Below are 15,584 nucleotides of genomic sequence, written 5' to 3' on the forward strand. Positions count from 1 at the left end.
CTCTAATTAAAGAGCATTTCACACAACTGTTTTCCAAATAATTGTATTGTTTCAACATTCCCTGCTGCCCTCATCAGCTAAGATGTAGCCCCATGCACTAGCTGAACAGCACAATACTAATCTTGCCCTGAATACAGCATTAATATACTTTTTTCTGAGGCTTAATAACTGTCAAGTCATTCAGTTAATGTCCTCCACAATTGCTGTTTGTGGAGGACTCTTACTACCCAGAGAAGCTGTGGACACCTCATCTCTGAAGGTGTTTAAGAGCAGGCTGGATGAAGCAGCCTGGTCTAGTGGGACATGTCTCTGCCCACTGCAGGAGAGTGGAAACCAGATGATCTTAAAGGTCCCTTCCAACTCAAGCCATTCTGTAGTGATTCTATGATTTAGAGGAAGGTGGTGGTGAAAGGCATCTTGAAATTAATGTCCTACTCATCAGTGTAAACTCATATTGGGTGCTGAGCTTGTAAAAAGCTAGAGAAGGTTCTTCAAAATACCTCTTGAAACAAGAATTCAGAGGTTCATAGTTCTGAGCATTGAAGAAGATCATTCAGGCAGAATGCCCAGAAAATGGGGAATACACAAAAAGAGGTTATCTGAGGACATTTTGATATGAGAACACCTGCAGATTCCTCCTGTGGATGCAGTTCTCCTAGGCAGCATTCCCCTGCCTTCACTGCAGGATCACTTCTCCTGTCCCCAGACTTGCTTGCCTGATTCATTGGATAACTATCCACCTGCTGCATCAGCAGTAGTGTATCTCTTTGTACACTTCAATTATTGCTGTTCTGCATGTTTGAGAGTATTGTGTTGTCTTGTACTGGTTTTAACTCTAGTGGACAGCCAAGACCTCTCCCCACCTTTCAGTTCCACTCCACCTCAGCTGCTCACTTATCCTCCCCCCAATGGAATGGGAGAGAGAATCTTAAGGACAAATGTGAGAAAACTTGTGGGATGAGAACAGGACAAGCTACTAAGGAAAGCTTTGTGCAAGTGAATCAAAATAAGGTATTGCAGGTGTTTAGCCAACTCCAGAAAAGGACTCCATAACATTCTGTGACTTTGGAAGACAGATTAGCTCTAAACATACTCCCTCTCTTCTTTTTCTTAGCCCAGTTTTTGTTGCTGATTATAACATCTTATGGTCTGGAATATCCTTTTAGCCAGCTTGGTTCTGGCTGCTGTCTCCTTTTACATCCCATCCTTGCTTGCTGGTGGGACGGGGTCAGAAGCAGAAAAGGTCTTGACTCTGGATGTGCCCTCCTCAGCAATAACTAAAACATCTCTGTGTTTGCCCTCTCCCTGGAGGCAAGGTTCAAGGCCAGGTTGGATGAGGCCATGAGCAACCTGATCTAGTGGAAAGCGTCCCTACCTCTGGCAGGGGCTTGGAGTGATTTAATCTGTAAGGTCTCTTACAACCCAAAGCATTCCATGATTGTGTGGTTCAATGCCATTTTCAGCACAAATCCAAAACACAGCTTCATGCCATCTACTGTGAAGAAAACTCACTCTATCCCAGACAAAACCAGTCCATGTATTCAAAGCTGAGCTACTTAGGAAGAATTTTTGGTAATTGCTTTGAACCTTGTGTTGGCTTGAGAAGACCAGCACATTGTAAACCTCCCAGAAGCTGTGTTCAGCTTGTTACCTTTTATATAGATACAGATAGATGTAGACAAACATCTCAAAATATTATACATAATATATGTATATTTAAAACATATACATATAAAATATATATATTATTTTGAGATGTTTGTTTGATCATGTTTACATACTTAGGTAATTTCCAGCATTTCAAGAAAAGTTAAGCTGAAATAATTAAACTTTCACTGTGTGGAACTGTGTTAACTCTGCCTTGTGTAAACAACTGAGTTGCTGACATGGTTGGAACTCTAATGCCTGTAGCTGGTAGTCTTCTACTTTTTGAGCTTACGGGGTAAATAGCACTGGGAAGTAGCTGCAGTGCAGGTAAATCAACCTGTAGTGTTGTGTCCTTTATCAGTAGGTTCCACCACGCTTTGTAGAAGACGTGCTAAGATTCAGGGGCTTTGGGATCCTTGCCAGTTTCTTTGTATTTTAGTGGTTAAGGATCATGATTTTCTAGCATTTTTCACTCCCCTCCTGTGCATCTTCCCTCTGGATTTTTTGCAGCTGTATGGAGCATGCTATGGGCAAATAGATAAATTTCCTGGAAATTCTGGTAAGTCTTATTAAGTCTGTGTTAAATGTATGAGGAAAAAAAGGCAATTTTAACTTGAGCAGGTCTGCACAGACTTTAAGGGTAATGACAAGAGGCACAGACTGCTAAGCTGATCCTCTGGATGAATTTCTGATCTCTGCAACGTGGAGGTGCTGTAGCTGCTTGTGAACTGAGCAGAAGATACTGTCTCTAGATCTTCTTCTTAGACAAGAGAAGCAGACATTTTAGCTGAACTTTTAAATAGCCATTTAGTCTAAAGCAGACTGGAAGTAATTCTTACAGAGCTGATTTTTTTTTTTTTGCAGAGCTATAAAGTAGTTGAAAATAGAGTGTTAAAAATGAAGGAAAGTGAAATAGAATCTTAATTGAATTATGGAACCATAGAATGGACTGGCTTGAAAGGGACCTCTAAAGGTCATCTAGTCCAACCCCCCTGCAGTCAGCAGGGACATTCCCAACTAGATCAGGTTCCTCTGAGGCCCCACCAAGCCTGACTTTGAATATCTCCAGGGACAGGGCCTCCACCACCCCCCTGGGCAACCTGTTCTAGAGTTCCACCACCCTCAAGAGTGGAGCTTCTTCCTTGATGTCCAACTTAAATCTACCCTGCTCTACTCCAAAATCGTTGCCCCTTGTCCTAATTGATTCAGTTGTTACTGGCATCCTTTGTAGTGCTCTAAAAATCTAATTAGACACAAAACACTGCTAAGATTAAAATTTATTTTTATTTTGCTTTATTGAGCCAATATAGAGCAGAAAATTAGAAAATTAGAAGCCACTCCACTCTTTGAAATCACCACTCCATCTCTTTGAAATAAAAACAGGGTCTTGTTCAGTCATCAGCCAGATTCACCAATCTCACCCAGACTTGTCCTGAGTTTGCTGGGGATGTTGTTTTACAAAGAGCAAGAATGTAATCCAGCCGTGTTCTAGTAAAGCAGTGTAACACAAAGAGGCATTCTGATAACTGCTGTTCAGATCTTGTCCAGGTAAACTTGATGGACTTGTGCTGTTTGTGCATTTCCTTCTTACGCTGTACTTGTGGTGAGTTAGCGCTACGATTGTTTACAGCCTTTTTGCCTATAATCTTTGACTTAATTTCAGGTGTTGTTAATGGAGAGCAAAATTATGTCCTACATTTTCTGGTCACATTCTAGGTGCACAATGAGGAGTAACTGAAGTCTGTAGAAATCTCCTTTTTTGTGCATTTGTTTCAGAGTTGGAATACATGATAGGGTGTCTAGTTTGATTTGAAGACTAGCACAAACTCAGTGGTCCAAACTTCCAGTAACACCTTACAGACAAGAACATGAAATACCTACATCTATATTCCTTTGAATATACAAAAATCTGCTGGGTTTGTTTGGGTTTTGTTTCCTTTTCAATTTAATGACCATTTGTTTGTGACTTCCCCAGTTCTGTGGTTGCATTAATAGGGGTGTGATGAAAATGCAGCCTTCTTGTCTTGTCAGTCCATGAAACCAGAATATTTCTGCTATCAAATTATTTTAAGTATTGCTGGGCAATTGAGTGGCAGAAGTACAGATTATGCATAAGATATTTTGTGATTAAATATTCAAGTTTGCATGGGAAAGTATGATAGATGCAAATAAACACATGTTCTCGCTGAAGATTTTCTTCAGGTGAGAGAGTAAGTTGTTTCTTAGGAGCTAATGCAAAGAACCCACAGAGGAGATGTTTGTAAAAGAATCATTTAAGCAATTGTACAGAGCAAGACATTTAAAGTCTCTGTGATGAGGAACTTGATGATGATTTTGTGAATTGTGTGGTCAGTGTAAGCAGTTGAAGATCAATGGGGCTTGAAAGTGATTCCAAGAATAAACTGCAGTTCCTGCATTTGCCTACAAGCAGCCATTCAGGGAGCTTTGTAATTTTCCCACTGTTCATTTCTGCACTGTCAGACTGTGGTTGATTCGACACCTGTCTGTCAAAGAAAGGAAATCCAACCCTCCCATCTAATTTTTTTCTGTTTGTCGTTTAAACAGATACCAGTGAGGGATTCAACAAAATGCTGTGTTCACACAAACAATACATAAAACACTGTGTGCTTGCTTCATCCTCATTCTAATATCAAGTCCTCCCTCCAGTGGCTGCTGTAACAGTTTTTTACTTTGTCAAAAAGAACTGGAAATTCTCTGTCTTGCAAAGCTAAGATCAGATTTGCTTAGTTTTTTTTTTTTTTTTATTATGATGCTTCTAGCTTGGCAAGTGAACCTGTTAACCTACTCTTTCCTCAGTGGCAGGGTCTTCATCTGTTAAAGGAAGAGGAGGGGTGTCCATTGTTGAGACAAGAACACCAGGGATTCTTGATCTCTGCATTGTCTTTCAGATTAGGAGATGGAGTTTAGTTTACCAGATAAGTTTTATGCTTCCTCCCTTGGGTAGTACGGAGTCTTTGAGCACCTGCGTGTGTTTTGTAATTGCATTATCTACACCCAGTGATGAATTTTTCAGATGTTATGGAGGGGAGACCACCCAATTTTTATGACTGGAATCATTTGCATCAGGGATGTCACAGAACAGAACTGTCATTTAGTAGCACTTCTACTGATTTTAACTGGAATGGGTTTGATTCTTTCCTCAGTGGTTTACCAGCATGTATATGGTTCTGTACTGCCAATGTACCAAGTGTGGATGCGCAAGGTGTTTTGTTTGGTGATCTACAGTCAGTGGACTGTTTGGAAGCATCTGAGAAAAGTCTTTAGTACCACCCATGGGTTTATGTTTACATTGACTGGTTTATACTCTAGGAAACTCTGAGGTTTTGCTGTTATTTCTGTTGATTACTTTTATGGGTGCTGACGTGACTTAAGTGTTAGCCAAAAGCTGCATGTTTTAACTGAGTCACATTGAATTGTGTCATAATTTTAAAACTACACAGTCTAAGCAGAGTTTTCCTGGTGGTGTTTGTGGCTTTAAAAGGTGTTTGGCAGTGTGCTGTCATTTCCCATCAGCTTAAATCTGAACAGCCTTCTGTGAAGGAAGGTGTCAAAATCTCCTGTAGCTCCAACTTGTAGGATGGATTACTGGACTGTACTGAACCTCATCTTAAAAAGACCCAAGTAAAGGACAATCTCCCCCTCCAAGCTTGCTCCTCAGTTAATAGTTGTCACACAAAAAACTCAAATAAACAACAATCTCCTCCTTGCACTTTTCTCCTTAGTCAATAACTGTCACCACTTTAAACTGCTGTTTTCCTTAATCTGTGAAATAATGTATAACAGATTTTGTCTAAAAAAATAGAAAAATAGTCTTTATTATGACTTTTTTTTCCCTTTTGTTTTTGTGTTCTGTCTTTACAGTGATCTGCTGTTACTTAAAATAAACCATTTTGGGGTTTTCATATGGGTGTAAGTATTAGGGAGCCAGTAGTAGAGTTGGTGAATCCTATTACTTTTTGTTTGAAAGTTACAAATTGTTACAGAGATAACACTTCATGCAAATCCATCTCTGAGAAAGTGTTTGGGAGAAAAATAAAACAAATTGGCAATGACTGACAGATAAAACAAAGAAAAAGAGATGAAGAAAAAGAGAATTCAATGTACTGAAGTCTTTTTTATTGCAAGGGAAGGAGTGGTTGTGATGTGGTAGTTTGCTCCCTCGGTGTCAGAATCAAGATGAAAGGGTTTTCAGATTTTTATCTCTGAGTTGCTTTCTGTACAATAGGAGAAATTTAGAAATACAAATCTTCACCTTGAATATCCTGAGGTTTCTTCTGTAGCTGGACATTCATTCTATACATTTAGTGCTGCCAGTGGTTTAAAACTGTGTGCTCTGCATGATTTTACTAAAACAAAACTATACAGTACAGCAGGAACAATGAAGTGGAGTTAATTGATGAAGAAAATCCTTGGTAATTGTGGAAATTCTATTGATTCTAGTTTTCTTTGTATCTTTTACTTTGGACTTCCAACTGTGGTGCTTCTCCAAATGTCATTTACTGGTGTTTCATTAGAGTCACAAAAAAATAAATACTGATTTTAAACTAGAGCAGGATAGAATCATAGTATCATAGATTTTTTTTTTCCCATTGGAAATGACTTCTAAGATCATTGAGTCCAACCATCAACCCAACACCACCATTGCCATTAAACCATGGCCCCAAGTGCCATGGCCACACATTTCTGGAACACTTCCAGAGATGGTGACTTCACCACCTCCCTGGGCTGCTTGACCACTCTTGCAGGAAATAAATTGTTCCTCATGTCCAACCTAAACCTCACCTGGAATAGTGTCAGGTCACTTCCTCTTGCTCTATCGCTTGCTCCTTGGGAGGAGAGAACAACTTCCACCTCACTCCTGCCTCCTTTCAGGGAGCTGCAGAGAGCAATGAGGTCTCCCTTTAGCCTCCTCTTCTCCACACTAAATACCCCCAGGTCCCTCAGCTGCTACTAGCCAGGCCCCTTCTCCAGACCTTTCAGCAGCTTTGTGGTCCTTCTCTAGATGTGCTCTAGCACCTCAATGGCCTTCTTAGAGTGAGGGTCCCAAGACAGAATCCCATTTTGAATTTTCAGCCATACTTCCTCAGGCCTGCAGCATTCATGGGGTTGTTGTGACCCAAGTGCAGGACCCAGTACTTGGCCTTGTTAAACCTCATACAGTTCACATCAGGTCTCTCTGCAGATCCTTTCTACACTCCAGCAGATCAACAACCACCCAATTTAGTGTCATCTGCAAGCTTACTTAGGGTGCCTCGGTCCCCCCATCCAGTTCATTGATAAAGATCGTAAAGATAACGGGCCCCAGAACTGAGCCATGGGGAACACTGCAGGTGACTGGCCACCAACTGGATTTAGCTCCATTCACCACCACATCTTTGGGTAGATTTAGGTTAGACAAAAGGAGGAGGTTCTTTACAATGAGGGTACCGGAATGGGTTACCTAGAGATGTGGTAGAGGCCCCATCCCTGGAGACAAGGTCAGTCTTGATAAGCAATCTGATCTAGCTGATGTCACTGCTGACTGCAGGGGGTTTGGACAACATGACCTTTGAGGGTCCCCTTCAACTCAATGCATTCTGTGATTAGGTGGATGTCCTTTTAGGATTAGGGAGAAACTAGTGTTTATTATTGTGAACTTGAATGTTTGACCAACCTTGAGTGTGTGTCACACTTTGTTGTATAACTTCTTCATCTAGCGTGGTGTGATGAGACTACAGAGTGCCTAGGTTGAAGTTTGATGGAGAGGAAAATGTTAATTTTAATTTTACCTTGCATATTATAGAGATTTATAATAGGAATGTTTTGCTCTTTTTGTTTGTTTGTTTTGGTTTTGGTGATGTAAGCATTAGCTGTTGAAGGAGAAATCAGTAAATTTGTTAATTTCCAACTCTTGTTGATTTCCAGATTGTTCATCGGAGATTAATGTACATTTACCTCAGTATTTTAAATCTGTTGATAGTTTGGGTAATGATGGCTCAGCTCCAGCAAGGAGGTCCAGATGAAAAAGAGAAGACTACTGCATTAAAGGGTATGAGTTGCTTTTTTGCTTTGGTTGTTTTTTGCCTTCTTTTGTACGTACATTGACGTTTAAAGAGCAATTATTAAGGAAAATAGTTTGATCCAATTATGAGTGAGAGTCTGGGAACTGCAATGCTACAAGACACTATTAGTCCATCTAAACTAATGTACTTTGTCTAATGGTGTGTCCATTATCAGTATTTTCATCATATAAAAAGGTAGCAACGAGTAACAGAATGAAGATATCCATTAATTATTTTACATTTTGCATGATTATCCTTTGAGAAGGTTGTGTTCTTACTTTCTGGGAGTTATCATTGAATTTTATGCCAGTTAATGTGTAATAATTATGCAACCATATTACAGCCTTCAGAAATCTCTTGGACTGTTAGCAGGGAAAATATTCTCAGGACATAGATTACCATGTTGATTTAAAAGAATTTGTTTTTTGTGATTTTAACAAGCTTCATGGTGCTAAGTGACTTAATGGAGTAATCTCTTGAGGTGAAAAAAAACTAATTCAACAAATGACGTCTTTCAGATAGTGTCTTTCCATTTTGGAAGTATATGGAGTTGGTTACAAGTGAGCTAAACAAGCATTGGGTTTGAAGTGCTTGCATCACACATTTACACCCTAAACTGTCTTTTAAAAGAGAAGACAGTCGTAACTCTAGAGTAAAAATTTGATTTCTACCAAAGTATCATTAGAAATGTATATTCTGTAGGCAGTGTTTGTTCAGTTACAGCTATGTTTCGTTTGGTGAAAACCTCTGTGGTTTGGTTGATGAAGCTGTACTTCATATTTGGAAAATTGAAACTCCTGTTTTATATGTGGTGTGAATTTGATCTTCTTTAGGTATTAATGTCCAAGAAGTATTCCACATAACGAAAACTTTCTCTGAGGATGTTGTTTTCTTCATGCAATCTAATCAACTCCTGTAGACTGCCTGGAGGTTTTCAAGGCCAGGTTGGATGAGTCTTTGAGCAGCCTGGTGTATCAGTGTGAGAGCTGAAATCCTCCCCACTGACAATAACCAGGCTAGCTCAGTCTGGAAAGCAAATGAGAGCTGTATTTACAAGCAAATCTACAATCTATGATGAAATGCAATGAATATGTACAAATACACAAAATTCACAACATTTACAAATATATGCAATCAACAGAAAAGCACAACCAAGCTCCCTTTGCTTCCCCTGAAGGGACCTCCCAAGGGGCCTCCCCTCAGACCCCCCTGGCAGAAAGCAGAGTTAGCTAAAAGCAAAGAGGTTGTTAACTTAGCTCGCCAAGGTCAGTGTGTTATCTCCAGCCAGAAGAGAAGCAGCAGCAGCAGCCAGACAGCCCAGCAAGTTGCCCCAGCTGCAGAGTGCCCCACTTTCTTTGGAGTAGTGGTTCTTAAACATTTCTCTCTCTCCAATGGAAGTGTTTAGAACAATCATTATTTTGCTTTCTTACACTCAGTAGTGACTTATTTACACTCTTTCACTCTCTCTGCTTGAACTTTGAGAAGACAAATTAAAAAAAAACAGTTTCAAACCATCACACCTGGTCTACTGGAAGGTGTCCCTGCCTGTGACAGGAGGGTTGGAACTAGATGATCTTTAAGGTCCCTTCCAACCCAAGCCATTCAATGATTCTACGAGCTGCAGAAGGTCTCTTGCAAATCACTCAGGTTTGGGCTCTGTTAAGCTAGTCTCAAGTTGACTTGGAGAGCCCAGGATCTTAGGTGAGAATGATGAATCAGGTCTTGAAAGAATCTCAGAGGTACAAGGGCACTTCAGCTAATTTTAACTTGAAAAATTGCACAGGAAGAAAGTGTCCGTGGTGGTATTTGAAGCACAGACCAATTTGTGGTCTTCCTGTGTGACTCTGAGGGAGCCTGCATATCATAACAAGCTGTACATACTTCAGATAAGCTTATTGGGTTCATGTAGTTTTGCCCTTGCTACTCAGAAGATGGATATTTTATTATGTAGTAACTGACACTTCTGTGTAAACACATTTCCAAATAAGTCACAGCAGGAAGACACAAAAACTGGAGGAATTAAATTTCAGAGGTGTGGTGTGAATGGAGTCTCTTCCCCAGGGAGACACTAAAGACTCTTGCTACCATGCTACCTTGACATTGTAAATATACAGAGGAACAAAGGGCAAGCTTTTTACATCCCCTTGTAAAAAGCTTCTTTGACAAGACTTTTCTTTTCCCTGTGGTTTGATTGAGGCCCAGAGCAGCTGCTCCAGAACTTTCAGAGGACAATGCCCAGAACAATCATGTGATTGCTTATGTGAGTTGAATGTTATGGGACCTGCTGTTAAACTGATGTAAAAGTGAGCTATGGTTAAGAAAGCCACATTTAGAAGTCTTCAAGTCAACATCCAGTGTTACCTAGCTGTTTAGACACCACAGAGGTGCTCAGAGGTGATGGTACAGGTTGGGGGGGATGATGCATTTCAGTGGCTGTACAAGATGGCCTTTGATCCTCAAGCTTTACCCAGTGAAATCACTTAGAGAAGGAGGAGATGGGGACAGCCATGGATGCTGGAGTGAATATCATGTCAGCCTGAGCAGTTTGAAGGAGCATGCCAAAGAACTCTCAAGAATATTGAATCTGATTTTCAGAACATTTTAAACACTCCAGGAATTCCAAGGGATTAATGTACCAATGCAAAGCTTAAGTAATGTGGGTAAGGTGTAGGTTTGTTGCTGACAGCAAGACCAAGCTAAAACAGTGACACAAAATCTATTCAAATAATGATTTTAAGTAATTAAAGGACGGAAGTGTAGTTAATATCAAACAAAGGAAGTTTAAAGAAAGTCTTTTCAAACTTTTCTTTGAGCTACAGCTTTGGATGATGAAGGTAGCAAACCAACATACTTGGAGTACTTAATGCATTTACTTGGTAATACATGATGTTTGGATTTATGAAACAAAAATAGTTCAAAGTCAGTGTAGCACTCCTGAATTGAACATTCAAGTCTTCAAATTCATCTACAAGAAAGCAGGAAAACATTTCAGTGAATTCCTGCTGAGTCATTTCTTGATGATCCTTTGTTGATAGAAAGTATGTTAGAAGGGTGGCATTAGGTTGTGTGGTGATGAGCAAGGAAGAGGGGAGAGGTGGTTCTACACTGTTACCTGTCACTGTTTAGCAGTTAAATGGAAGCAAAAGATGTCCCTATGTGCTTGTCTCTGGGTAAATGTAAATCCTTAAATCCAGGGTGAAGAATACAAACTGTAGTTAACTTTGGTTAGGGAATGCAGGCACTGCTGGGTTGTTCCATACTAGTCTGAAGTGTGCACGTTATGGCTTGCTGTGAAATGGATGATGGCCGTTTTCTCTGCCTGAAGAGTCATTAAAGGAGGGTGGTTGAGAGAAGAGTCAGACAGCTCAGCCTATTTGGATATCAAAGGGAAGGTTAAGGAATGTTGTGATCACACATGCCTGCGAGATGACGTGCATTTGATAATCTGAGCTCTTCAGGAAACCAAACAAGAATGTATCAATGGCTTCATACTGAAGCTAGGTAAGTTCATGTTAAAAGCATGATGTGTCCCAGAGACACATTTCTAACATTGAGAGTAATGAATCATTGAAACAAATCACTGTGCCTTTGGTGGCTTCTCTGTCCCTGGATGTTTTTTGATCAACATTAGAGATAGATAGGTAAATAAATAAATCAGAAGATTACTGTCAATGAGGCCCAGCTTTTGAATCTGGAACAGGATTTCCCATGGTGAAGTCCTATGTTTATTAATTTGTGGGATGTCCTTCAGCCCTGAAGTTTTACAGATTTGAGCAAACAACATTTTGTCAGTGACAACAGTGAAATAAAAAAGACATAGCATGCATTATGTAATTTTTCTTTTCCCTTCTTTAGATTTGTTGTCTAGGATAGACTTGGATGAACTAATGAAAAAAGATGAGCCACCGCTTGAATTTCCTGATACTCTGGAAGGATTTGAGTACATTTTTAATGAAAGTAAGTCATATATTGCTTTGTAAAGGCTATACTTAGAATAATGTTGAGAGGTTATCAGAACTTTAATTATACCTTATAAGTCCCTATTAGAATTCCACACTTTTCTCTGAAGAATAAAATTGTAAGCCTGAGCACTAACAGACTTGTAAATCTAGCTAAGTAATTATTTTTTTCCTTTAATTACATAAAACAGTCACAAAAATATGCAGGTTTTTACTGTGCATAATTTATGACTTCCTGTTTCCTGATACTGAAGTTCAGTAGAGAAATTCTGAAAAGTAATTTTTGTAGCATTGTCATTAAAAAGCAAATTTAGGGAGTAGCCACTTATTTAAGAGATGTTTTATTTAGTGATTCATTTTTACAGAGAGAAAAATTATTTAGGTGATAAGCCATACATAAAGAATTTAGATACTCATATCTAATTATTATATAGATAATAATAGATCCCAGCTGTTTCATTCATGCCGATAGGAAAACACCCATTGATATGGATGGAAGGATGAGCAATGTGGTAGAATGTTTTTAACTCTTCTTGTGTGGGTCATGGTTTTGCATTACAGATACAGGTACTTCCAGCTAGCTGGATTTGTCAGTTAAATGAGTTAGTAGTATTTATAATTTCCAGTGCATACATTTTAAAATCCAGCTGAGAAATAAGCCTCTGAGCCAAAGTAATAACCAGACCCCAGGAAATGGCTCTTTTCAAGACTGTTTGAAACCTGTAGGACAGATGGGGACGTTTACAATTCTACTTCTTTGCAGTGCCTGTTCTGTGAACAGAGGAACTTTAGTTTCTAAATCTGCCTGTCTTACATCTTCCACGTTTAAAGAAAAAAAAAAGAGCTTTCCTTTAAATGATAGTCATTTATGCAACACTTAGCTTTTTAATACCCTGATGGCTTTCACAGGAAGGTACTTAGAGACTAAAAGTGTCATGAAAGTGATGCTCTTTCTTTGATGGGAGGGGTTCAGCTCTGTCACTTTTCAGCTCCTTATTTTTAGATCTGCACAGTGTCTACTGTCTTCTTTACTGACTTCAGAGTTAATGGTTCATATGTGGTTGATAAAAAGGGATGAAATTTGAATTTTGGGGGAATGATGTTTTAGAATGATGTTAGTGAATATTCCATCACTAACCTCACAGCCTGAGCGAATTCCGCAGAATGCAGCAAAGCTTACTGCCTGTGCTGCTGGTCAGCCAGGCAGAATGGTCTCCATTCTGCTTTTGTAGGCTTGATTCAGATGTTGGGTCATGTACTCTTATGTCATAATTGTGCTTCTTCTAGTGAAGGAAGATATTTATCAGATTTAAAGAATCTGAAGAAGATAAGGGTTCCAAAATGTCAAAGAAAAAAAAAAACAACATACCAGGTATTTCCTCCACTTCACTTGTGGAGAAGGCAGCTTCATGCACCTAATAATGACATAGCCTGGAGAAGAGGAGGCTCAGGGCAGACCGCATTGCTGTCTACAACTACCTGAAGGGAGGTTATAGCCAGCTGGGGGGTGGTCTCTTCTCCCAGGCAAGCAGCACCAGAACAAGAGGACACAGTCTCAAGTTGTGCCAAGGGAGGTCTAGGCTGGATGTTAGGAGGAAGTTCTTCACAGAGAGGGTGATTGAACATTGGGATGTGCTGCCCAGGGAGGTGGTGGAGCTTAGGGCTGGGTGATAGGTTGGACTGGAGGATCTTAGAATCATAGAATCAGTCAGGGTTGGAAGGGACCACAAGGCTCATCCAGTTCCAAACCCCCTGCCATGGCCAGGGACACCTCACACTACATCAGGCTGGCCAGAGCCTCATCCAGCCTGGCTGCAAACACCTCCAGGGATGGGGCCTCAACCACCTCCCTGGACAACCTGTCTTGGAGGTCTCTTCCAACCTGGTTGATTGCATGATTCTATGATTTTATGACATACTTGAAGAGTAACTAGCTGAGAAGGAACAGCTGAAGGTAGAGTTATGATGAAAATAAAAGGATTTTTGGAACAGTGACAGGGCTATGAAGTTGGAGAGAAGTATTTCCTTGGTGTATACCATAGGAGGTGAGACAAGTCTGGAAATAATATGTCAAATAAACAGATAAACACAACTTTTGGACTGGATGTTTAATATTGTATTTGAAACATCAAGAATCAAAATGTAAGGGTCCTGAGAAAGTGTGAACTGGGTGAGCAATTTTTTACGGTTCAAGAGGAAACACTCTTCTAAGACCCATTTCATCATGCAGATGCTTAAGCTTTCAGAGAAGATATTTTTGGTTTTAATGCTCCTCTGATTCACTACAATTCTGTGATTATCTGAGACCACAACTTAGGTTTTGTTTGATAAGCTGAAACAGTACTGGTAAGATCCTGGCAGTTTGCTCCTTACTTTATTTTTAACTCAGTCCCTATCTTCATCTGTGGTCTGCTACTAAAGTTTTGCTATGAGCAAGGCCAACTGCAGAAAGTTACACTGGAGTCTAAGAATGTGATTTAGCTCTGATCAAGCACCCTGCATTGTTCTGTTGTTGTAGTCTCGGAGCTCTGTGAATCCCACGGTGCAGAGCCTAGAAGCTGAGATCATGGAGTTAGGTTTTTTTTTTTTCTTCAGTGTAACTTGGAATACTGTTAATCTTGAAAATATCTGTTTCTTTTCTTTCCAGCCCAATTTGTGCTCACCTTTCTTCATAAATGCAGTTGGTTTGAAGTAGGGGATTTAAGGCTACCATTTGATCACCTAATTGACACTGCAGATCAAATATTAACTCCTGACGTTTACATTTTGGTGTTAATCCCTAGCAAGCTTGCAAAGCAGTTTGGCATTTGATATCTGCAGATAATTTCACTGTCTTCACTGGGGTTTAGCTGTATCTAGCAGTACCTGACATTGAAGGGCAATGCATTTTGTTGTGCTGTAACAGTTTTGTTATGCTATAACAGTTTTCCTTCAAGACTGTAATAACCTAAAGAGAAGAATTCACAATAGCTTCAAAGTTTTAGATGTAGACTTTTTTTTTTTAATTTTCAGCACTTAGATATCCTACTTTTAACGAAGTGTGTTGAAATTTAATGGTTTTTCTTTCTTTTGCAGAAGGACAGTTGAGACACATAAAAACTGGGGAGCCGTTTGTTTTTAATTACCGTGAAGATTTGCATAGATGGAACCAAAAGCGTTACGAAGCTCTTGGAGAGGTAATATTAATTGTGTGCATGTATGCATGCATCTGTGCATGCATCTGTGTGTTGGTGTGGTCTATTTCTCTCTAGAAATGATAATTTTAAATGTTTGGTGGGTGGACCACAAGATGGATAAAGAACTGGCTTGATGGCCGCACCCAAGGAGTGGCTGTCAATGGCTCCATGTCCCACTGGAGGCCAGGGACAAGCAGAGTCCCTCAGGGATCAGTCCTGGGACCAGGCTTGTTCAACTTCTTTGTTGGTGACATGGACAGAGGCATTGAGTGCACCCTCAGCAAGTCTGCTGATGACACCAAGCTGTGTGGTGCAGCAGACAGCTGGAGGGAAGGGATCCATCCAGAGGGACCTGGACAGGCTGGAGGGAAGGGATCCATCCAGAGGGACCTGGACAGGCTGGAGAGGTGGGCACAAGCCAACCTCAGGAGGTTCAACAAGACCAAGGGCAAAGTCCTGCATCAGCTGGGTGGAGGCAATGCCAAGCACAAATCCAGGCTGGGTAGGGACTGGCTGGAGAGCAGCTCTGAGGAGAGGGACTTGGGGGTGCTGGGGGAGGAGAAGCTCACCAGGAGCTGTCAATGTGCTCTTGCAGCCCAGAAAGCCAAGCAGAGCCTGGGCTGCATCAGGAGAAGTGTGGCCAGCAGGTCAAGGGAGGTGATTCTCCCTCTCTGCTCAGCTCTGGAGAGACCCCACCTGGAGAACTGCATCCAGTTCTGGAGCCTCTGTTACAAGAAGGA

At 40.5% G+C, this 15,584-nt stretch overlaps 1 protein-coding gene across 2 annotated transcripts in view; it reads left to right on the forward strand.

Moving 5' to 3' along the window:
- Window positions 1-7,590: 7,590 nt before the first annotated feature.
- FAM172A (family with sequence similarity 172 member A) overlaps window positions 7,591-15,584 on the forward strand; it is a 341,242-nt gene continuing 333,248 nt past the window's right edge. Inside the window, exons 1-3 of one of the 2 annotated variants that reach the window (XM_054397940.1) lie at window positions 7,591-7,696; window positions 11,565-11,666; window positions 14,744-14,844. In XM_054397940.1, the coding sequence (XP_054253915.1) occupies window positions 7,591-7,696; window positions 11,565-11,666; window positions 14,744-14,844 (309 nt within the window). Of the gene's footprint in view, window positions 7,697-11,564; window positions 11,667-14,743; window positions 14,845-15,584 lie in introns of those variants that run through there. The other variant, XM_054397941.1, reaches the window with a different exon arrangement.

Source organism: Indicator indicator, chromosome Z (genome assembly GCF_027791375.1).
Source record: "Indicator indicator isolate 239-I01 chromosome Z, UM_Iind_1.1, whole genome shotgun sequence".
Lineage (NCBI taxonomy): Eukaryota > Metazoa > Chordata > Aves > Piciformes > Indicatoridae > Indicator > Indicator indicator.